The 24,693-nt window shown below is 43.0% G+C and overlaps 1 protein-coding gene across 6 annotated transcripts; it reads right to left on the bottom strand.

The window, feature by feature from the left end:
• Positions 1 to 3,040: 3,040 nt before the first annotated feature.
• LOC112248177 (fibrous sheath CABYR-binding protein-like) lies at positions 3,041 to 22,867 on the bottom strand. 6 transcript variants are annotated; one of them, XM_024416991.2, is made up of 13 exons: positions 22,616 to 22,867; positions 19,249 to 20,082; positions 15,704 to 15,751; positions 12,621 to 12,665; positions 11,601 to 11,825; positions 11,363 to 11,404; positions 9,470 to 9,565; positions 9,257 to 9,343; positions 5,923 to 6,027; positions 5,733 to 5,825; positions 4,177 to 4,329; positions 4,002 to 4,074; positions 3,041 to 3,907 (listed from the first exon to the last, which is right to left on the bottom strand). In XM_024416991.2, the coding sequence occupies exons 1-12, from the start codon at positions 22,658 to 22,660 to the stop codon at positions 4,012 to 4,014; spliced, it is 1,836 nt and encodes a 611-aa protein (XP_024272759.2). In that variant the 5' UTR covers positions 22,661 to 22,867; the 3' UTR covers positions 3,041 to 3,907; positions 4,002 to 4,011. The 6 variants fall into 6 exon arrangements, with proteins under 6 accessions (XP_024272759.2, XP_024272758.2, XP_024272760.2 ...); XM_024416990.2 differs by having other exon boundaries at positions 9,470 to 9,568; positions 22,616 to 22,866; XM_024416992.2 differs by having other exon boundaries at positions 5,787 to 5,825; positions 9,470 to 9,568; positions 22,616 to 22,864.
• Positions 22,868 to 24,693: the final 1,826 nt, after the last annotated feature.

Below are 24,693 nucleotides of genomic sequence, written 5' to 3'. Positions count from 1 at the left end.
CAACTCCTGGACAGTCTGTGGTGCAACGTGGCATTGGTGGATGGAGCGAGACATGATGTCCCAGATGTGCTCAATTGGATTCAGGTCTGGGGAACGGGCGGGCCAGTCCATAGCATCAATGTCTTCCTCTTGCAGGAACTGCTGACACACTCCAGCCACATGAGGTCTAGCATTGTCTTGCATTAGGAGGAACCCAGGGTCAACCGCACCAGCATATGGTCTCACAAGGGGTCTGAGGATCTCATCTCGGTACCTAATGGCAGTCAGGCTACCTCTGGCAGGCACATGGAGGGCTGTGCGGCCCCCCAAAGAAATGCCACCCCACACCATGACTGACCCACCACCAAACCGGTCATGCTGGAGGATGTTGCAGGCAGCAGAACGTTCTCCACGGCGTCTACAGACTCTGTCACGTCTGTCACATGTGCTCAGTGTGAACCTGCTTTCATCTGTGAAGAGCACAGGGCGCATTTGCCAATCTTGGTCTTCTCTGGCAAATGCCAAACGTCCTGCACGGTGTTGGGCTGTAAGCACAACCCCCACCTGTGGACGTCGGGCCCTCATACCACCCTCATGGAGTCTGTTTCTGACCGTTTGAGCAGACACATGAACATTTGTGGCCTGCTGGAGGTCATTTTGCAGGGCTCTGGCAGTGCTCCTCCTGCTCCTCCTTGCACAAAGGCGGAGGTAGCGGTCCTGCTGCTGGGTTGTTGCCCTCCTACAGCCTCCTCCACGTCTCCTGATGTACTGGCCTGTCTCCTGGTAGCGCCTCCATGCTCTGGACACTACGCTGACAGACACAGCAAACCTTCTTGGCACAGCTCGCATTGATGTGCCATCCTGGATGAGCTGCACTACCTGAGCCACTTGTGTGGGTTGTAGACTCCGTCTCATGCTACCACTAGAGTGAAAGCACCACCAGCATTCAAAAGTGACCAAAACATCAGCCAGGAAGCATAGGAACTGAGAATTGGTCTGTGGTCACCACCTGCAGAACCACTTCTTTATTGGGGGTGTCTTGCTAATTGCCTATAATTTCCACCTGTTGTCTATTCCATTTGCACAACAGCATGTGAAATTTATTGTCAATCAGTGTTGCTTCCTAAGTGGACAGTCTGATTTCACAGAAGTGTGATTGACTTGGAATTACATTGTGTTGTTTAAGTGTTCCCTTTATTTTTTTGAGCAGTGTATGATACACATTTCGAGCCGATTTTTGCTTTTTCATTATGGGGTATTGTGTGTAGATTGATGAGGGGGGGAAACTACTTCAACCCTTTTAGAATAAGGCTGTAATGTAACAAAATGTGGAAAAAGTCAAGGGGTCTGAATACTTTCCAAATGCACTGTATATACACTATATGCACACTACACTGACACTCACAAAACCCACACACATTCACATACATTAGATATGCACGCACACACACACACACACACACACACACACACACACACACACACACACACACACACACACACACACACACACACACACACACACACACACACACACACACACACACACATCATATGCTGCTGCTACTCTGTTCATTATTGTTATTGTTATTATCTATTCTGATACCTAGTCACTTTACCCTGCCTTTATGTACACGTCTACCTCGTACCCCAGGGCATTGATCTGGTATTGGTACTCCCTGTATATACTGTAGCTTCATTCTTGTGTATTTTATTCTTCTTGTGTTACTATTTATATATTATATTTTTTACTCTGGATCGCTGATTTGATTTCACTTTTGTATAGTTTTTAGCCAGTAGTTCTGAATATAGCGCTCACGAGCCAAAAGTGGTCCCATAAAATTGTGTACTACGTCACATATGTGCAGATATGTGCACCACGTCATTGCTCTCTGTCGCACTCTGCTGTGTGTGCGCATCTTTCTAGCTTTCACTCAAATGGCACGGGGCTGAAGCACATTGGTTGGAACTCGAATTGCTATGGGGCTGGCCCACATGGGAAAAATATTAGGGAAAATGGCGCTGCACAGTTCCATAAAACAGTCACTTTCAAACTAGGGATTTCGTGGCTAATTGAGGTAAAACAGTAATTCTGCTCATAGATTATGCATGTATGAACTACATATTGACACATCCAGACCAAAATGGGAGGTTTAAAAAAGATATATTAGTTGCCAAAGTTCTGGAGCATGTGTTTAATGACCATAGTAATAAATGCCATGAAGCCAACCTTACTAGCGTTAACGCAAGTCTATGGTAATAGCATGCTAACTGTTACCAAAGACCTCTAGTCATTGCACTAACGCTAGTTACACAGAGATACAAAAATCCATGAGTTCTTCTGGCTCTGGGGAACTTAATCTCGGTTACCCAGAAGAGAAATTCTCACACGTTTGTAACTTCACTTGCAGAATCTGACCATGAGAGATTATGAGGAAGTAAATAAAGCAATTCATTGCCAAACCCCCGAAGTATCCTTTTAAGGCTGCATTAACACAGGCAACCCAATTCTGATATTTTTCCACTAATTGGACTTTTGACCAATCAGATCATGTCTTTTGCCAGTAATTGGTCAAAAGATCAGAATTAGACTGCCTGTGTAAACAGTTGAAGTTGCAGACATCTATGGATCTGGGGAGATCCTCCAAATAAATACATAAATCACCCAACAAGTCAAATGCTTCCAGTCTCCTACTTTAACATCCAAGAAGCAAAGGACTAGATCCTGGAGTTTTTCCTGAACAGGTTTCAGACAGAAATCCTCACTTTGGTAAAGTAACAAGCTCACATACCCGTATGTTAAGCTTTGCCATGTAATGTTAACACTCTCCAACTGTGCGATTGCAACATTTCTAGATTGTGGTACTATTAAATATTGATAAAGGATCGTGAGCTAATAACAACTGTATTCCATCCCACAAAATGTGCTTGCTTCAGCTGCCTGGAACTATTTATAGTTTCAAACGTTATGCTAATGTGGAACTCAAGCTGAATGTGTTAAAACAAACAAAAACATTATTACTAAGGAATGTAGAACACAGGCCAACAACTGAATCAAGAACTTGGTGAGTAACATCTTTATTCAAAAAGGTGAATGAAATCCAACCCAGCTCCTCAATTACATGACAACTCCATGGTCAATTCCAGAGCACGTAACTGAACACAAACAGCGGTTGTACCACATCATATGGTCTATACAAAACAGAAAAAGAAAAGAAAAACTAAAAACAGGATCTACAGGCCCCCATACTCTATTTTAAGTTGGCAGCATAGGTAATTAAATGTTAAGAGCATCTGGTCAGAGGACCTAAAACTACACACCATTTCACATTGCCCAGGACAGACTTGGGACTGTAGACACACTGACACTACACAGTAAAGAGGGTGGAGCTGTCATCATACAGTCCCTGAAAAAACAAAAGTACCACAATGGGGATAGGGAGAAGAGGGGGTAGCTATGGTACTGTACAAACTGCCATACTGTCCCTTCACAAAAAGGAATCAAACCAGGTTAAAACAGGAAACGTGTACAAGGAATTAATCCCTCTCATCCATACAAACATGTGAAGACAAGCCATTGCCACATTCATTAATTCTACAGTATTCATACACAATGCATGCCATTTACAATTGAGGCAAATCCACAATATATGCAATGGGATACAGAAATCTATGAAAGCCATGATTTGTTTATTCCAAATTGTCACATTCTGATCAACAACAAAAAAGTGTTATTCCCCCACCTTCATGTCGCATTTTAAACTTGTTTAATATTTTGTTTGTAAGAACCCAAGCAAGAAAGGCACTGAGTGTTGGATGTCTGTCAAATTTCCCAGCGGTCCCTTTAAGCCCTAAAAAATGAAAAGTAAAGTTCGCTGGTCGGCTCACTGTCAGGCTCTCTTTAGTCTTTCATACTGACTGAGGACATCTGTGGGGAGACAGGAACAATAACAGGATGTTAATGCCAATCCAGACCTTATGCATTCAAACTCAGTGTTTAGGGAGATTGAACAAGTCGTCACCCATAGAGATCTATCCCTCAATGGCCACCTCAGCTGCCATCTGTCCATTCAGCACTGCCTCTGTTGGGATTTCCTAAAAGAACAAGAAGAGTTTAGAACAGAGGGTGGTTGATTTGAAATACTTAAAGACTGATCACAATTGGTTGGGATAGTTCAATACACTATAGGTTCCTACCTTGGGGGCGGCGAGCTGCGTGTGACACTGCAGTTCTGAGATAACAGGGTGGGGGGTGGATAAATCTCCAGAGATGACGTCAAGGACCGTCTTCTCATCTATGGCATCCTTTTTAGCCTCGATTTCCATCTGGGCTCCAATTTCCTCTTTAGCCTGTGAAAGGAAACGCAGACAGTCAATGTTGTTGAGCGCACCACTAAGTTTCAAGTTGTCACGTGCACAAGTACAGTGAAGTGCCTTTCTTGCAAGCTCTTTCCCAACAATGCTTCTTACCCCATGTGAACTCTGGCTTTGTGTATATGTACTGACGTGTAACTGATAGATGCACACACATTACATGTTTTTAAATGTATGTAAATTGTGTTACGTTCCCCAGTTTCTGTGTTGTTGTGGGTTTGTATGTGTCTATGTGTGTATTTCAGGAAATAGCTTCCTGAAGTCCTAAGCAGCTGATTGGTCGGTCCCATCGATAATTGGAGCTCTGACCCCGCCTTCTCGTCAAAGGATACAGCTGTCTTCAATTAGACTCCTTCTGCAGCTTAAAAGGGTATGCCTCAGTATTGTTTGTTGCTCAGGGAGAGCGTCTTTGATATTCTGTGTTGGTTGTTGCTCAGACACTTTTTGAAAAGTATTTTGTAGCCGGTTCTGCAGAGGTATGTTTATGTCAAAAGGACTGTTTTGATTATTGAAATTCTTTGTATTAATCTGTTTAATTTGTTCCCAGGGGGGTAGGGGAAGGCACCTTGGGAGTGCTTAGGCAAGAGGCCTGCGGGCATACATATACTCGTAGTATGTACTGTCTATGCACACTAGGTAAGACCTGAGCGGACTACCCCCTGTATTTTGGTTAGCACGCCAGGTGGTGTTAAAAATAGATAAATTGTGGGTAGGAGAGTGGGCTCTAACTTTTACTTTCTTTGCTTTGGTTCAGTCCAGACCCTTTGACCCAGAATTACCGTGTGAAGGAATAAATTCCCTGTTAATGGTGTAATTCTCTGCCTTTGTCATCCTTACCTGCAATCCCATACCGCTTTCACTCCACGGAGTTGAGTGTTGCAGGGTGTTGCGTTCCCTCCCAAGAGGCATGCGTAACAATTGTAAAGTATTTTTTTGGTCAAATGTATTTCTCGTTGTCGGACCCCAGTAAGACTAGCTGTCGCTAATGGGGATCCTAATTAATCAATACCAGAGTAGTAAAAAATAAACCAGTAGTCCAACTACAGTACTTGGCATGCCCAATGCAATGAAACAAGCTGGAGCAGCCCACAACCAAGGGAATGAACAGAATGTAAAAAGGAAGACCACAAGGAGAGAGGCGAGGGAGGATCAATCCACAGATGGCAGAGAGAAACCCATGAGAGAGGAAGAACCCCTGGAATGCCACATTTCAAAATGTGCGAGAGCATTTAAAATTAGAAGTTATGAGAGGATAGCCTACACCCAAGTGTTTGATTGTGTTAAGGTTATTATATAGCAAGGTGATAGAGTAAAGAGTTGGTTGAATTCAAAATTAGTGAGTGGATGAGAAGTTTAGGTTATTATGATTCAACTCTGACCAGCAGGTCCTCCGAGCAGGGCCGGTAATTGGGTGGAAGTGCATTGTCTCTCACCCTCATCTCTGTCACGTCTTTCTCCTCACACTCTGGCTCCTGAGACCAATCAGACAACAGGGTTACAGGAGTGTGTTTTGTGTGTCACGTCTGCTCTACTAAAGCATCTCTGCATAGAGAAATGTAGGAGACTCACGTCAATGACTTTATCAGCTGTGACAGGGGCGGGCTCAGTGACTAGAGTGATGTCGTTCAGCAACTCCGATAGGGCGTCAAGTGAATCCGTTGAAACTGCGGGCACCTGAACAGAGATGACATGCAGTCGGACTTGAGGAAGGGGACATCAGCAGGTGGTCATGGTGTATGATTAAAGGTGTGCCAAAACAAAATGTGACCACATCTGCATGCACACCAATATCCTCTTATTCTGGATACTCAATTATTCTGTTTTTTAGTTTACGCATATAAACATCATATCCTGTTTACAATAACACGAAAAAGCTTGTATCCCGGTTATGCGAAAGCCCGAAAAGAAGCCTGGGATATGTTTCTTTCTGACAGGATACTGTGGCATGTAAACATCTTATCCCTTTTACTGTTTTTCACTGTCTCTGCAGGGACTGTTTCACATATGGATTTTGTGATGTTTTCATCTGATTGTCAAACAAATCCATTTAAAAAGAGTGTTATAGCTGTGTAGTTCGATCCTCCATAACAATTTATTTTGCTGATACAACAGTATAGCCTAACTGGCTTATGCTACATTCACCCCTAATTTGGATACTTTTCTGCCTATAATTTCCAAACTTTGGTAGGCCATTTGTCAACTATAGTTAGATACATGCAGCTTCTCTTCTTGTTATAAGTTGTTGCTCAGAAGACTAAAGTAGTGTTCACCAGAATGAATGCACTAGTAATCTACAGTAGTTGTCTATTTTGTTTAGGTAGCTGAGAAAATGATTAAACACGTTTCTGATAACACTTCAGTTCGTCTTGGGTGCATATTTTGTGGTTGAAATACTGTCTGCTTGCATAACTGTCAAAGATGATGCAAATGCACGTGTAACTTGTTTTCGTAAGAGATGCTGAAAGAAATCACATTACTCCACTCCTGTTCCTACAAAAAAAAATTTTTTCAATTTTACTGTAAGAAATTCTTAATTCTGCAGGAGTTAAAATTATATTACTCTACATGTGAGAGGTTATAGACCTACAGTCAGTGTCCAGATTTCAGTTACTATTCTATTTAACCCATATGAACTTAAAATGAGGAATATTCCATTTATTCATGGAAACCGGGATATTTGTGAGCGGGATATCAAAGGTGCATGTAAACAGCTTATCCTGAACAAGACCTTAAGCGGGATACAGTGGCTTATCCTGAACAAGACCTTAAGCGGGATACAGTGGCTTATCCTGAACAAGACCTTAAGCGGGATACAGTGGCTTATCCTGAACAAGACCTTAAGCGGGATATAGTGGCTTATCCTGAACAAGACCTTAAGCGGATACAGTGGCTTATCCTGAACAAGACCTTAAGCGGGATACAGTGGCTTATCCTGAACAAGACCTTAAGCGGGATACAGTGGCTTATCCTGAACAAGACCTTAAGCGGGATACAGTGGCTTATCCTGAACAAGACCTTAAGCGGGATACAGTGGCTTATCCTGAACAAGACCTTAAGCGGGATACAGTGGCTTATTCTGAACAAGACCTTAAGCGGGATACAGTGGCTTATCCTGAACAAGACCTTAAGCAGGATACAGTGGCTTATCCTGAACAAGACCTTAAGCGGGATACAGTGGCTTGCTGTATTCACCCCCGTTGGCGTTCTTCATATTTTGTTCCCTTACAACCTGGAATTAAAATAGATTTTTTTGGGGGGTGTATCATTTGATTTACACAACATGCCTACCACTTTGAAGATCCAAAATATTTTATTTTGTGAAACAAGAAGAGAAAAAAAACAGAACTTGAGCGTGCATAACTATTCACCCCCCCAAAGTCAATACTTTGTAGAGCCACCTTATGCAGCAATTACAGCTGCAAGTCTCTTGGGGTAAGTCTCTATTAGCTTGGCACATCTAGCCACTGGAATTGTTGGCCATTCTTCAAGGCAAAACTGCTCCAGCTCCTTCAAGTTGGATGGGTTCCGCTGGTGTACAGCAATCTTTAAGTCATACCACATATTCTCAATTGGATTGAGGTCTGGGCTTTGACTAGGCCATTCCAAGACATTTAAATGTTTCCCCTTAAACCACACGAGTGATGCTTTAGCAGTATGCTTTGGGTCATTGTCCTGCTAGAAGATGAACCTCCATCCCAACTTAAATCTCTAGAAGACAAACAGGTTTCCCTCAAGAACTTCCCTGTTTTTAGCGCCATCCATCATTCCTTCAATTCTGACCAGTTTCCCAGTCCCTGCCAATGGAAAAACATCCCCACAGCATGATGCTTCCACCACCATGCTTCACTGTGGGGATGGCGTTCTGGGGGTGATGAGAGGTGTTGGTTTTGTGCCAGACATCACGTTTTCCTTGATGGCCAAAAAGCTCAATTTTAGTATCATCTGACCAGAGTACCTTCTTCCATATGTTTGGGGAGTCTCCCAAATCCCTTTTGACGAACACCAAACATGTTTGCTTATTTCTAACTTTAAGCAATGGATTTTTTCTGGCCATTCTTCCATAAAGCCCAGCTTTGTAGAGTGTACGGCTTAAAATAGTCTTATGGACAGATACTCCAATCTCCGCTGTGGAGCTTTGCAGCTCCTTCAGGGTTATCTTTGGTCTCTTTGTTGCCTCTCTGATTAATACCCTCCTTGCCTGGTCTGTGAGTTTTGGTGGGCGGCCCTCTCTTGGCAGGTTTGTTGTGGTGCCATATTCTTTCCATTTTTTAATAATGGATTTAATGGTGCTCTGTGGGACGTTCAACGTTTGGGATATTTTTATATAACCCAATCCAGATCTGTACTTCTCCACAACTTTGTCCCTGACCTGTTTGGAGAGCTCCTTGGTCTTCATGGTGCCGCTTGCCTGGTGATGCCCTTTGCTTAGTGGTGTTGCAGACTCTGGGGCCCTTCAGAACAGGTGTGTGTGTATATATACTGAGATCATGTGACACTTAGATTGCACACATGTGGACATTATTTAACTAATTATGTAATTTCTGAAGGCAATTGGTTGCACCAGATCTTATTTAGGGGCTTCTTAGCAAAGGGGGTGAATACAAATGCACGCATTGCTTTTCTATTTTTTATCAAGTTTTTTATCACATTTTTTGAAACAAGTAATTTTTTTCATTTCACTTCACCAATTTGGACTATTTTGTATATGTCCATTACATGAAATCCAACAGAATAATCCATTAAAAATTACAGTTTGTAATGCAACAAAATAAGAAAAACTCTAAGGGGGATGAATACTTATGCAAGGCACTGTATGTGCTACTATCTGGAACAATGTGCACAGCTAAATGTGGTCATTGTGTGTATGTGTCAAGAGTGGGTATGATTGGAGCGCGAGTTTCACCTGCTCAGCCATGGCTGCTTCCACAACGGGAACAGATTCTGTGATGGCAAAGTCAGCCATTGTGTTGATGACAGGGTCTACTGAGGCCTGGAGAGAATAGACAGAGTTATGAGCCCAATGTTCAGATATACAAATTCCAACTTAATTTCCATTTCAACTTTCTTACTGAGAAAAGTGAAAGGACTGAGAATGCCATATCTTGGTCAGCCTTACCTCTACGAGGAGCTCTGCTGGAGCGATCTTGGCTACGGGGGCTTCTTCAATCGGTGCTTCCACGGGCTTCCACAGCTTTTCTGGGATAATTTCTGTCTGCTGGGAGGTGAGAGGTTGGGGCACGTGTCAGTTTAACACCAAAGCAAAAATTAGGTGACAATCTACCATTGCTTCCTGGGTCCTGTTTGTATGAAGCAAACAAAAGTGTGAAGTGCTCCAGCGATCCTTCCTAATAGGAACGATCACTAGCTCAAAAGCCCAGCCTGCGTTGAACTGATACAAAAGCGTTGAAAATTAATCTAGATAATATGTCCCATGCGCTCCCTCTCCGGCCTCTAGTTCAACAGGCTGCTCATTATGGCGCACACCTGTCACCATCACTCGCCTGGATTCCCTCACTTCCTAGATTACCTGCCCTATGTCACCCCCTTTGGTTCCTTCCGCAAGTGTCATTGTTTTTGTTTCCTGTCTATGCTTCTTGTTTCGTATTATGTTCCATTTAATTTTTTACCTATATTAAACGAGGCAAGTCAGTTAAGAACAAATTCTTATTTTCAATGACAGCAGGTTAACTCCCTGTTTCAGGGGCAGAAAGACAGATTTTTACCTTGTCAGCTCTGGGATTTGATCTTGCAACCTTTCGGTTACTAGGCCAACACTCTAACCACTAGGCTACCTGCAGCCCCATTTTATGTTCCGACTCTCAGTGCACATCGTCACAATGTATAAGAAGTTGCACAATTTTAAAAAGATACTGAGCAAAAATATAAAGTGTTGTAAAGTGTTGGCCCCATGTTTCATGAGCTGAAATAAAATATCCCTGAAATTTCCCGTACGGACAAAAAGCTAATTTCGCTCATATTTTGTGCACAAATTTGTTTACATCCCTGTTAGTGAGCATTTCTACTTTGCCAAGATAATCCATCCACCTGACAGGTGTGACATACTAAGAAGCTGATTAATCAGTATGATCATTACACAGGTGCACCTTGTGCTAGGGACAATAAAAGGCTACTAAGACGTGCAATTTTGTCACACAACACAATGCCACAGATGTCTCAAGTTTTGAGGGAGCTTGCAATTGACATAATGACTGCAGGAATGTCCACCAGAACTGTTGCCAGATAATTGAATGTTCATTTCTCTACCATAAGCCGCCCCCAACGTTGTTTTAGAGAATTTGGCAGTATGTCCAATCGGCCTCACAACCACAGACCACATGTAACCACACCAGTCCAGGATGAAACTGTGTTTTTTTTTACAACAAACAATATCTGCACAACCTGTCAAACCTTCTCAGGGAAGCTCATCTGCATGCTAGTCGTCCTCACCAGGGTCTTGACCAAACAGCAGTTTGGCGTCGTAATCGACTTCAGTGGGAAAATGCTCACATTCGATGGCCACTGGCATGCTGGAAAAGTGTGCTCTTCACAGATGAATCCCAGTTTCAACTGTACTGGACAGATCTGTACACAATTCCTGGAAGCTGAAAATGGCTCAGTTCTTCCATGGCCTGCATACTTACCAGACAAGTCACCCATTGAGCATGTGGGATTAACTGGATCGACGTGTACAACAGCGTGTTCCAGTTCCCGCCAATATCCAGCAACATTCCACAGGCCACAATCAACAGCCTGATCAACTCTATGTGAAGGAGTTGTGTCGTGCTGCATGAGGCAAATTGTGGTCACACCAGATACTGACTGGTTCTGATCCATGACCCTACCTTTTTTCCAAGGTATCTGTGACCAACAGATGCATATCTGTATTCCCAGTCATGTGAAATCCATAGATTAGGGCCTGATGAATTATGAACTGTAACTCAGTAAATTCTTTGAAATTGTTGCATGTTGCATTTATATTTTTGTTCAATGTAGTGAGAAATTAGCTTACCACTGGAACCTCTTCAGGTGCCTCTGCCATAACAGTCTCATGCTGAAAAGAGGAGAAATTACAAGAAAAAAATCTAAATGAAAAAAAATGATCAGATGCTTTCTGAATGCTGTTTAAGAGAAAAGGGAAGGAACAGAGCAAACCACACACTACATGCACATTCACACAAGACAACATCTCGTAACAGAACACAAAGGGCTTGAGTTGAGTTTTCAACAGAGGCAGAGAGATGTAGCACCTCTTCTACATCAATATCTTCAGGAATGGCTTCAGCTTTGACGATAGGACTGTCTCCGTCTTTGATTCCCGACAGTTCAAGTTCAGCTTCTACAACTGGGGCAGCTTCGGCCTTGACCATGGGATCGGGCTCTGGTTCTTCCTCAACTACTGCCTCTACTTTCGCTTGGACCTCGTCAACTATTTCAGCCTCCACTTCAGCCTCGAGCCCCGGCTCATCATGAGTCTAAACATGCAGTGGAACACCGTCAAACGCCACACCATGCAAGGGCAGTATGGCTGATATACACACAGTAGGCTACTACTGAAACACCTTAGATTCACTGCAGATTCTGCCTTGCACCTGAGCCCGGTTTCCCGATAGCGATGGAATTTAGGCTTGCGAGTGTTTTAACGATGCATCTTTCTTACAATGGCTGAAGATGCGTTTCCCAAAACACCCCTCAGAGAGAGCGGCCGCTAAGTGCATCGTTGGAGCATGTGTCAATACTGATAGGAACAAAAGAGAGCGCTGCTCTCAGATCAGCTTTCTCTACTAAAATCTTACCGTAACATTATAATTATTTCACACTACAGATGACTGATCACCCCCTAGAACAATATTACCACCTACGGGTGTAAATATTGAGGTGGCTCATTCTAATGCTTACCCAATAAAAATCCATTAATTCATCATTGCGCACATTAGGCAACACATCATGAAATATATTGAGAAATTAAAGACTGTAGTCTAGAAGTAGCTAAATAGAACTAAACAGAGATGGATAAACCCTGTGATTGTATGTTTAATGAAGATTGCCTGTGTAAAGTGACACGGGAGGGGGAAAAAAGCACCCTACGATGCACTTAGCTGTTCTACGATTGGTCTGAGGCAGGCGTTAAATTACTAACGTTTTCAAGTGCAACATTAATAACGATGGTTTTGGGAAACCGGGCCCAGTATCACTTGGACTAAAATGGCATGCACTATATTATTTTCATATTGCACAGTGACATACTAGCGACAAAGGTAATATTTTACCTGTGCGATCTCTGTGGTAATCGCTACGGAGTTTGCGACCTGAACCTGAATAGGGACAACAAGGAGTTAGTGTACATATTTATAAAAGAGCACCGTTAATGGTCAAACTTAATGCAGAAGGAGAGGTAGTTGTTGAACACACTGGTAGTGAAAAGGTGGGAGGAAGGTGTCATACTAGTAGGAACACCTTTTTAAAATTATTATTATTTTTAAATGTTTTTTAGGGGGTGGATCAGCTTTAATAATGCAAATATATTGTGGCTTCTGTCAATGCAATTGTCTGCATAATTTCCAATCCACCATATATATATTTGTACTTTATTATTTCCCCCTAACCCTACCACCCATCCCCTAATTGGACTAAGCTAATGGATTCTACTTCCAGCTTTACATACTATATACATTTTACAGACACAGTATATTATACATAAGTTATTTTTGTTTGTTTTCAGTCTCATGCTTCAGCTACCCTCAACCCCTCCCATCTATATCTGAACACCATCCAGTTTACATTTTGTATTTGCCATATACAGTGCATTCGGAAAGTATTCAGACCCCTTGACTTTTTCCACATTTTACATTACATCTTTATTCTAAAATATATTAAATCAGTCAGAGTCTTCATCGTCAAGGTACTCATCAGCATTGCTGTGTGTACGTGTGATATCTGTAATAAAACAAAATAGGAAGGAAGAGCTGAGACCAGTAACACTTCCAAGAGATTCAATTACATTTAATGGAATTAAAACATTTCCTCTCATGACCCCAAAGTACAATGAACTATGTTCCAGTGTGGACTGGACAGTTCTTTATTGGGGGTTCCTCGCTTTGGCATCTTGCATTCTTAGTAGTGTTACTGAAATACAGTGTATTTGGAAAGTATTCAGACCCTTTCTCCACATTTTGTTACTGCCTTATTCTAAAATTAAATAAAGCATTTTCCTCATCAATCTACACACAATGCCCCACAATGACTAAGCAAAAACAGGTTTAGAAATGTTTGCTAAAGTATTCAGAACCTTTGATATGAGACAAAAAAATTGAGCTCAGGTGCATCCTGTTTCCATTGATCATCCTTGAGATGTTTCTACAACTTGATTGGAGTCCACCTGTGGTTAATTCAATTGACTGAACATGATTTGGAAAGGCACACACCTGTCTATATAAGTTCCCACAGTTGACAGTGCATGTCAGAGCAAAAACCAAGCCATGAGGTCGAAGGAAATGTCTGTAGAGTTCAGAGACAGGATTGTGTCGAGGCACAGATCTGGGGAAGGGTACCAAAAAATGTCTGCAGAATTGAAGGTCTCCAAAAACACAGTGGCCTCCATCATTCTTAAATGGAAGAAGTCTGGAACCACCAAGACTGTTCCTAGAGCTGGCCGCCCGGACAAACTGAGCAATTGGGGGAGAAGGGCCTTGGTCAGGTAGGTGACCAAGAACCCGATGGTCCCTCTGACAGAGCTCCAGAGTTCCTCTGTGGAGATCAGAGAACCTTCCAGAAGGACAACCATCTCTGCAGCACTCCACCAATCAGGCCTTTACGATAGTGTGGGCAGACGGAAGCCACTCCTCTGTAAAAGGTACATGACAGCCCACCTGGAATTTGCCAAAAGGCAACTAAAGACTCTCAGACTATGAGAAACAACATTCTCTAGTCTGATGAAACGAATATTGAACTCTTTGTCCTGAATGCCAAGCATCACGTCTGGACGAAACATGGCACCATCCCTATGGTGAAGCATGGTGGTGGCAGCAAGCTGTGGGGATGTTTTTCAGCAGCAGGGACTGGGAGAGTAGTAAAGATGAACAAAGCAAAGTACAGAGAGATCCTTGGTGAAAACCTGCTCCAGAGTGCTCAGGACTTCCGACTGGGGCAAAGAGATTCATCTTCCAGCAGGACAACAACCCTAAATACACATCCAAGACAACGCAGGAGTGGCTTCAGGACAAGTCTCGGAATGTTCTTGAGTGGCCCAGCCAGAGCCCGGACTTGAACCCGATTGAAAATCTCTGGAGAGACCTGAAAATAGCTGTGCAGCGATGCTCCCCATCCAACCTGACAGAGCTTGGGAGGATCTGCAGAGAAGAATGGGAGAAACTCCCCAAATATAGGTTGCTAATCTTATACCCAAGAAGACTCGAGGCTGTAATCGCTGCCAAAGGTGCTTCAACAAAGTACTGAGTAAAGGGTCTGAATACTGATGTAAATGTGGAAAAAGTCAAGTGGCCTGAACACTTTCTGAATTTTTCAACTGTGCTGTGATGTTTCACAAAAGTTATGAACCTTTATATTCTCATACTGTAGTTTAGAGATTGTCAATTAAAGATAAACCCTTTTGCTATGAGTATTATTATATTATTGATCGATTGACTATTACTTTTCAGATCACCCAGCAGTGCTATTTGCAGAGTTAACTCCAGGTAAATGTTGCACTTCTTCAGCCAGTCCTGAACCTGCAACCAAAAACAAGTTACATATGGACCGTACCAAATCAAAAGTATCTATTGATTCTGTCTCTTCGCAGAAAAAATCTGCAAAGCTATAACATTCTATTGGTTGCAAGAATTTGGTATAATAATTAACATTTTGCATCCGGCATTGTTTTGTGTATCAGTTCATAAACCAAGTGTGATGGAATCGGTACATCGAAAATCTCTTCCCAACTATTTTGCGATCTGTATGTCACATCTGTACATTTTTTGGTCCTTACATAAAACTGGTATACTTATTTTTTTTAATAATAATTTTCTTTATCCAATGTTGGTCTTTAATGCAGGGCTAACAGACAAGTTCCTTACTTGCCTCTTCCATTTTTGCGGTAATTCTGCAATAAGCTGGTTGTAATTTTGGATAGAGCAGACATTTCCATGTATTTTTGTTAGCTGCATGTAGGAACACCTCTCTGTAGACAGGCTTGTTCTTTGTTCAGACCCTGCTGCTCAACCAGAGCCATGTTTGAGCAACAGCAGATGACTTGTGGGAGAATTTCGGGGTGCCCGGGGGCTCCATGACTGGTTCAGCGAGTTGAGGAACAGAGTTCAGTGAGTTGATTGGAGGGGGGGGTCAGGGGGGGGGTTACCTCAAATTCAGCAAGAGCTGACACAGGGGCCTCAGGAATGGGTATGGCCTGGAAGAAGTAGAGAGAAAGGAGTCGTTATGAATATACATTTCGCTGACTGCTATAGTCAAATGGATATAAAGTTAAACTGATATTGGAGTGGCAGAGTAGAAGTCATCCGGTTTGGAACATCAAGTTAGGATTAAGCAATTCAGATTTAAATTCTGTATTAAATAATTAATACAACTACATGATGGAATTGTATTTTAGAAACAGTGGGTGGGTCAGTGGTGCCCAATTGTTATGTTTTTCACCCATGTGTAATAAATGCAAGGTTTTGTTAAATATACTTTCAGAGATCATAAACCTTTCCTTAGAAAATACACTAGGTGTACACTGCACACACCCTCCCTCAGTGCTGGCTTTGTGTCGACTACATAGGAGTCTGTGTGTGGGGGGGTATGGAACACGAAGTGACGTTAGAGCCAATTACATAATGCCAGAGATCTGCCACGCCCCCCTCCTATCTCCCTCTCTCCCTCTCTCCATGGCAGGCAGAGAAAAAATAACAAATATCTATTCATAGCTCAAGATGGAGGTTACAATGAAACCATCTTTGCCCTCACCCCCTCCCCTCCCCTCCGCCAAGCCTTTGTCTTCTGTGCCACATGGTCCATCTCTCCACCTCGGTGCGTAATTCACAGCATGCACACTTGGTACTGAACACACACTGTGCTATCAGGTGTGTTGACCAATACTGACACTGTCTACAGCACATCATTTGTGCAGAGATTGTAAATAATTTTCCATTTCTGGGACTGGAGCCTACCCTCCTACATAAAGTCTATATGCTACTTTACAAATGACACGAACCAGGCCAGAAAAAAGCCTGTCTAAAATGGGTACCCTATTGGAGGGAGATAGATCACACTAATCACACGACCTCCACATTGACGAAACCTCAGAACATGGTCAAACACCGAAATTATACAAACTGCAGATAGAACACCTCTGTTCAAATGGGCAGTTATGTTTTTATTTAATTTAATCTTTATTTAACTAGGCAAGTCACTTAACAACAAATTCTTATTTACAATGACGGGCCTACCAAAAGGCCTCCTGCGGGGACCGGGGCTGGGATTTAAAAAAAAATATATAATAATCATATATATATATATATATATATATATAAAATGTAGGACAAAACACACATTACGACGAGACAACACTACATAAAGAGAGACCTAAGACAACAACACAGCATGGCAGCAACACATGACACACAGCATGGTAGCAACACAACATGACAACAACATGGTAGCAACACAACATGACAACAACATGGCAGCAACACATGACAACACAGCATGGCAGCAACACATGACACACAGCATGGTAGCAACACAACATGACAACAACATGGCAGCAACACATGACAACAACATGATAGCAACACATGACAACACAGAACGGTAGCAGCACAACATGACAACAACATGATAGCAACATAAAACATGATAAAAACATTATTGGGAACAGTCAACAGCACAAAGGGCAAGAAGGTAGAGACAACAATACATCACGCAAAGCAGCCACAACTGTCAGTATGAGTGTCCATGATTGAGTCTTTGAATGAAGAGATTGGGATAAAACTGTCCAGTTTGAGTGTTCGTTGCAGCTCGTTCCAGTCGCTAGCTGCAGCGAACTGAAAAGACGAGCATCCCAGGGATGTGTGTGCTTTGGGGACCTTTAATAGAAAAAGTCATCAGCATTTTTCTAGCACGTTATGTTACTAAGACAAGGGGTCTAAAAGTGATCTGTTGAAGGGACCATAACTATACTGAACAAGCACGTAGTCTATAGCTCCAGGTAAGTAAATATATAGCTCGGGTAGAGCTGTGTAGAGGGAGGGAGAGACTGTGGGCTACAGGCCTTCCACTGGCAGCCTATATTCACATAGCCACAGCCGCTACTACCATCCCTAGCTGTTGTGGAACACTGTGTACCAAACTGGTCTGATCGCAGCTCTGTCTCGCCAAAATGTACAAAACTGATCCTAGTGCAGCCCTTTCTATCAGACAGACCACAATTTAACCCCTTCAGAGCACATTATGGACATAATGTTCCTAGTACACACCCCCTTCCTCCTCCTCCTTCCTAGCAGCCAAGTTCCTGTTTTTGCTGTAGAAGCTAGGGAACAATATACCCACAATGTAAAAAATTAACAATGACATTTACTACAGAAATCCTGACAGAGCTAAATGGCACTCCAATTCCAATGGAGGGGAACTTTTGGAGAACAAAATAGAGAAATGATTCAGCACATATAGGAGAGCTAGCCTCGTGTTATATTCTGGAGAAGCTTCCTATATGGTAAATGCTTCCACATGTGGGAGAGAGAGAGAGAGATGGGTGAAGTGGAGAAAAAAAATGGTCACCTTTCATAACAAATGCCTAGTTTCAGTCAGCCCAGGAAGGCAGGCACTAGAAAGGTGGGGGACATCATGCAGAGGCACTAGATGACAACAGGTGCCAGACAGAAAGTGCACCTGTATAGGGGCCCCATAAGTGGGCACACAAGAGGGGAAGAGCAGGAAAGAGGAAGAGCCAAGAGAGAAAGCTGCCTGGTACAAAATGTTTGGCCTAGGGCTGAGGAAAAGAGGGCTTGGTGGGCTGGGGGGGGGGGGGGGTGGGGATCCAAGGGCTGAACACCGCCTGGGCCCTCAGAGCCTGCAAGGGGAGTGAGGGGCTGGTACTTTACTGTGGAGCTCTATCGGCTGACCTAGAGTCCATCATCATATATAACCACCCCCTTATCCCTTCGCTACACACTCACATACATGTGAGAGCACATGTCAGCACACACGTCATATAGCTACAGCATCGGAGGAACTTTGGAGAATATTGTAACTGAACTAACGCCAGTCATGTGTAGGGGAAAGTGTTAGCTAACCTGGTTCATTAGAAACCTTAAAACAGCTTTAGAGGAAAGTCATCTCATGTTATTAAGTTACTCTTACCACAATCATCTGGAAAACACAAGTGAAATCAGTTTTAGAACAGACAAATCCATCCAAGACAAATTACAGTAGACAAGGTTAATGTATAGTGACTGCAACAGGGGCCCTGCCCACACTCCTGTACATGTACAGCCTCTGTTAAATAGAACATACTGTTCTCCTACTGCCCCCCCCCCCCCCCATCTCATTTCCACACCACGCTGACACTACTTCATCTCATTTCCATGCAAAGCAACCAAGGCAACCATTTTGCACAGCAAAGCAACCAGGGAACCATTTTGCACAACAAAGCAACTAGGGAACCATTTTACACAGCAAAGCAACCAGGGAACCATTTTGCACAGCAAAGCAACCAGGGAACCATTTTGCACAGCAAAGATAGAACTTTACTCAAGTGTTGGGTGCTGGTTTAATGTTAAGTACAGAAACTGTCACTTGTGAAAAGACATTTTAAAAAATCAGTCCATGCCCAACATGTCCGAAACCACCTGAAACCATATCTTCCCCATTCCCAAACAAATTCAAAATGGGAGAGCGGGTCCTTACCTCAGTTACTGGCTCAGTCTCTGGAATGATGCTTTCTTCAACTTCCTGCCCTGCTGCAGTTTCTTCTGTAGGGGGCTCAACAGGAGCTTCTGCTTCTACGACTGGGACCTCAACTGGGACTTCTTCTGGAGCCTCGACTGGGACTTCTTCTGGGGTCTCGACTGGGACTTCTTCTGGGGCCTCGACTGGGACTTCTTCTGGGGCCTCGACTGGGACTTCTTCTGGGGCCTCGACTGGGACTTCTTCTGGGGCCTCGACTGGGACTTCTTCTGGGGCCTCGACTGGGACTTCTTCTGGGGTCTCGGCTGGGACTTCTTCTGGGGCCTCGACTGGGACTTCTTCTGGGGCCTCGACTGGGACTTTTTCTGGGGCCTCGACTGGGACTTCTTCTGGGGCCTCGACTGGGACTTCTTCTGGGGCCTCGACTGGGGCCTCGACTGGGACTTCTTCTGGGGCCTCGACTGGGACTTCTTCTGGAACTTCTTCTGGGGCCTCGACTTCAACCTCCACTGGAGCTTCGACTGGGGCCTCAACTTCAACCTCAGCTGCTACCACTTCAGGCTCTACCACCGTCACCACAGCCTCAGGATCTGGTACTTTGACTGGGGCCGGTGGCTGTACGAATGGGACCTTTACTACTATAGTGGGGGGAATAAGGGGGTGACAATTGGATATTTCAGGGGGCTTTACGACTGGGACCTTTACTACTGGAGGGGGTGAGAGAAGGGGGGGACAATTTAATATTTCAAGGGGGGGTGCCACGGCAGCCACTCCTGGGGTTCCTTTGCCTGCGCCAGTAGAATGCTGCTCCTCAAGGACTCTCCTCTGGGCCTGCTGCTCAACACAAAGACAGAGAGAGAAGTGTGTCTGATGAACTTTAATATGAATCCCTCTGCTTTGATTAAACAGTGAGAGATGGAGAGAAAAAATATGAGGAGAGGTTGCTGAAGGTAATCCAGCCAGAGGGCTGTTTGTTATTGAATTACTTGTCTAGTTTGGAGTTAAGGGGAGAGGGTCTATTCTATTCGATGAAATACCAGGAATACCAAACTAGGACCAACATGTTTTCCCAGAGAGGACAGAGGACTTAACCTTTGGGCTATGGTGCCAATCAATGCGGCGGAGAGAGGGGGGGGGGGGCAAAACGGGTTAGATAATGGTGGTAAATTGTCTGACTCCGAGTGATTCTGACACGTCAAGTCAGGCGGGACCGAAACCCGCGAGTCAGCAGGGCTAGGGATGGGGCCCCGCAGGGCAGACTGAACTAATCACATCAATCTTATTATAATCATGTTATAATCACACCCTATGCCTTGTTAGCTGAGAGAGAGGCCCGGCCAGCCAGCAGAGTTTACAGAGCCGCCAAGCGCATAAACTCAGTGAGTGTACATAAAAAAACAGCTCTGCCTTTTGGTCTGTCAGTCAAAACAACACCTCCAGCCCATTCGCACTGGTACGATTTAGGGTTGAGCCAGTCAATAGGAGTAGTCTTAAAACCATTTACCAGACATCGTCATCCTTTGGAAAGAAACTAGAGAGACTTGTTTGAAGGGGCAGGGGAGCACATGTAAAAAGCACAAGTTAAGAAAAGCACTGAAGCAGAACTGATTGCATTGCAATCAGCAAGAGAGTCCCCTGCTGTCTTGTTTTTGTTTAAAAAGATCTTTATTGAAGTTTCACATTTTAATTTTACTATCAAATCATTTGCATAAATACACATCAACAACAATACATTTAATTACACACATGATACAATTACATAATTACATAACATGATACAGATTACAGTGTGCATGGAAGTTATATAAATATGCCCCTCCATAGATATCATGAGCATGCAAAGGTGATAAGGATTTGGGATACGTCTTTATCTGGGCTTCTGTGACAGGTTTCAAAGATTGTACAGGCCCATGGCATGCATAAAATGCATTACCAAATACAGCCTTGGTTTGAGTTGGGGGGTACTTAGGAGAACTCCAATCTCACCATACTGAGAAGTATTTGCAAGGAATCTTAAGTGTAGTGCATGTACAATGTTAACTGACTTACAGCAGACCTATGAAAGAGCCTTGGAGAACATCTAAATAATTTGTAGAATATACATTGTAATTAATTGATGTTAATTGAAGAATAGACCTTGCTAGGTAACATTGGAGAAATGTGTTCCTTTGTTGCATAAGGTGATCTTGGTATAAATGGAGGGGCGCATGTTCTAAGATGGAAAACACATTTAACTTCTCTGGCCCTTCCCTTCGACCCCCCCCCCCTTATGAAGGAAAGGCTCAGCCGCCCTCCACCCAAGCCCCAGGTACAGCGTGTGCAGAGCATCTTGCAAGATATGTGCTTGTGTAAAATAGTAAATTATTGCCATTCCACCTCTGAATATACAATTAAGATGTTTTACTAATCCGACGAGTACGTTAAACGCTATAACTCCGCTCACGACAATTCAATGAATAGCTGACAGTTTATGCCCAATGACGAACCAAGCAATTACAATCACAAACTTCGAGCGCAACCACTGCATATGAGCGCAATTTGCGCCGATGTTGCGTGCTTATGATAAACCGTTCATTCAATTGACAAAATCTACGAACCAGCATGACCACGTCACTGATTGTTTATAACAATTTATAGATAACCTACTTGGCCGAGAAGCATACCCAGCGAGATCAAACTTTATGCACGGCCCTTATCAAACATTGCCAACAGCGCGCTGTGTTACCGCGCCGCATAGAGAGGAACGGAAAGCCAGCAAGGAGAGGAACGGTGAGCCACATCCAATGGATTGGAAGGGATGGATTGGAAATGATGTTAGGCATGTATGACGGACAAATTGGCAGTGGTTTCTTCACATGCATCCACTCGGCTTAAAAATGCATGACTGAAGTAATTTAGGTTTGAAAAACAATTTAGTTAGCGTACAAGGAGGTTTGTTCATCCATGGTACCGATCCTTCATCCATTCCATACACACACACATAGTAATCGAAGTGCATTGAACATTTCATCCATTGAAATTGCATATTTTTAATGGATGAAATTTTCAATGGCCTTCAATTACCTGAGTGGATGAAAACATGGAGCGCAAATGAATTCCAAACATCGCAGGTGATCAAAACCTAATTCAGTGGTTCCCAACCTATTTCGGTTACTATACCACCAACTGAAGTTTGCTCTGCCCAGAGTACCCATGAAGTACTCCTCATGTGCATTTTAACAGTTGGCCTAAAGTCTCATGAGTCTTCTCAATTACCCCCCGTTGATAGGCCAAGTACCCCCAGGTCCTAGTACCCCTATTTGGGAACCACTGGCCTAATTAGCTACAACACTGAGAAACTGAACGAGCCCAGGTGGTCCGCACTTACCACCCTTCTCATGCGGCGCTTGTTCTTCTTCCTCTTGCTGGGCATGTTCGCGTTTTGAGTTCACGCAAGAAAAAAACTGTAAACTTTGATTTCTGTCCTCCCCGGAGATGGAGGAGAATAAACAATGTGCCGAAAAACAGGAGAATGTAGCCACAGTACCCCGGTTTGATAACCAGATGTTACTGATGGACGGAACAATGTGGATGTTTTTAAAGCCCTTGTTGTTGTTTTTTTCCATCTCTGCCTGGACCTATCGGGGAGGGAGATTGTGGAGGGGGCGTTGACGATAGAGGGGTGTGTGTGCCCCTTGGTTGATTAGCATCGAGTGGGCTTGCCTTGCCCACAAACTGCCGTTGTTTTCTGAAGTTATGCAACTCCATCGTTTTGGAGTGGTTCAGAAAACGTACCCAGCCCCCTTTTCGAGTTCGAATTGGTTGATTCTGTTTGAATTTTGAAATTGTGACCAAATGTTGCCTCACTCACGGTTGGCTTAGTCTTCCTCACGTTGTGTCCTATTTATGCGTCTCTGTTTAGAAAATGTGTGAACTATTCTGCTCATGACAGGATTTTAGCTCGGAGAAATAGAGTAGGCATATCTTGTGAAGTGTGTTTGTCTCCGAGTTCAGTAATGAAAATCGATTGCAATAATCTGAGCAGCATCGTAGATGAGCATGCGTGCGTTATGTTCTCCGTGCTCCACCTCCGCGGGCTTCAGTAGCCCAGCGCGATAGAGTGGTTTCGTGGCTGTAGCACATTTAGATTCATACCCAATAATCTAAAACAATTAATGAATTTAAAACAAATACCACTTTGTTTGTCATAGACGGACAAGGTTAATATGAGATGAAAGGCGAGTTCCTAATGAGTTCAGAAAGCAAAGCTAGAGCTATATGTGAGGTTCACAACGATGGGGGCAGACGTTTTGATCAAGGGAGACCTTTAGAAAATATGCTAATTTTCTCTAACACTAAATATACAAATATGTATTTTACAGTTAAGGAAGGTGAAATCTTATAGTTAGTCGTTTTATAAATAGATATTTAGAAAAAAAATGTAAGTGATTTCAAGTCTTATTCAGTTTTGTTGAATAGGAAATACATATAAAATATTTCATATTTTTATCATATTTGTACTGTGTACCTGAGCTTGTTTCCTCAAAAGTGACAGCACCTCAGTCATTTATTTTTTTCAATGACCAGAAATGTGAGATTTTAACATTTCTTGGAGTATGCAACATTACTAGTTATTGTTTATGATAAATAATTACTTTATGTAGATTTTTTAAAATTACATTTAGTTACATTCAAGAGGTTAAATAGTGCATGGTGGGTGGAGGAATTGACCAACAAATCTATGGATATAACAGATAACAGCCTATAGCCTAATTTTGTCTGCCAAACAGGTAGGCCTACCTCTTATTTCTTAAATAGGCACCAACACAAAGTCCTCTTGTTAGTAAAGTCGAATTAAAATGAAGACAGTTTAAATTAATTATGCCCACTCAAATGTACTTACTTTCAGCACCATGACCTGTCCATTTCCGATTGATCTGCTTCAAGTTTCAGTACCACAATGCAAGTTACTTGAATCTGGCTTATTGTGAGGTCAATAACTCTGATAAATACATAATGGGCAAGAACCATATTGTTTTTAATCAAATTAATTATAGTAGTAGCAAGCTATCAAAGTTGATCTCTGGTCCTCCTCATCTTAGCGCTCTCCTTCTCAAAGTGAACATAGGCTATAGGTTAGTCTATGTGTAAGATCAAAAATTATTTTCCGAAGAAGCCTTTGCCTCTCCTCCTGAACTGCCACTATAGGTTTACACAGCACAGCATTGGTTAGGCAGCAGCACACAAAAAAGGTTTTGATCAGCAAGAGCGGAGCAGGCCGGGGCCCAGGGTTGGAATATCCATTGCAGTGTGTAATGCAGCCTAGTTTTATTTACATCATCCCAGCAGATATCTCAGAAATATAACTTTGCTCTCTTCTTCTCCGAGCATTCACTTCGTAGCCTATTGGCTATGGATAATTTGATTGAGACCACACTAAATAGCCTATAGGCACACCTGATATTG

Source organism: Oncorhynchus tshawytscha, linkage group LG04 (assembly GCF_018296145.1).
Source record: "Oncorhynchus tshawytscha isolate Ot180627B linkage group LG04, Otsh_v2.0, whole genome shotgun sequence".
In the NCBI taxonomy this organism is placed as follows: Eukaryota; Metazoa; Chordata; class Actinopteri; order Salmoniformes; family Salmonidae; genus Oncorhynchus; species Oncorhynchus tshawytscha.
This window is presented reverse-complemented; position numbering and strand designations above follow the sequence as displayed.

Bases quoted from the DNA above. Each gene is read 5' to 3' on its own strand.
- LOC112248177 (XM_024416990.2), bottom strand. From the start codon at position 22,660: ATGCCCAGCAAGAGGAAGAAGAACAAGCGCCGCATGAGAAGGGTG. The intron at 12,666-15,703 runs GTAACCCCCCCC...GTCCCTATTCAG, and splicing joins CAGCTCTTGCTGAATTTGAG to GTTCAGGTCGCAAACTCCGT. The intron at 4,075-4,176 runs GTAGGAACCTAT...TTGTTCTTTTAG, and splicing joins CGCAGCTCGCCGCCCCCAAG to GAAATCCCAACAGAGGCAGT.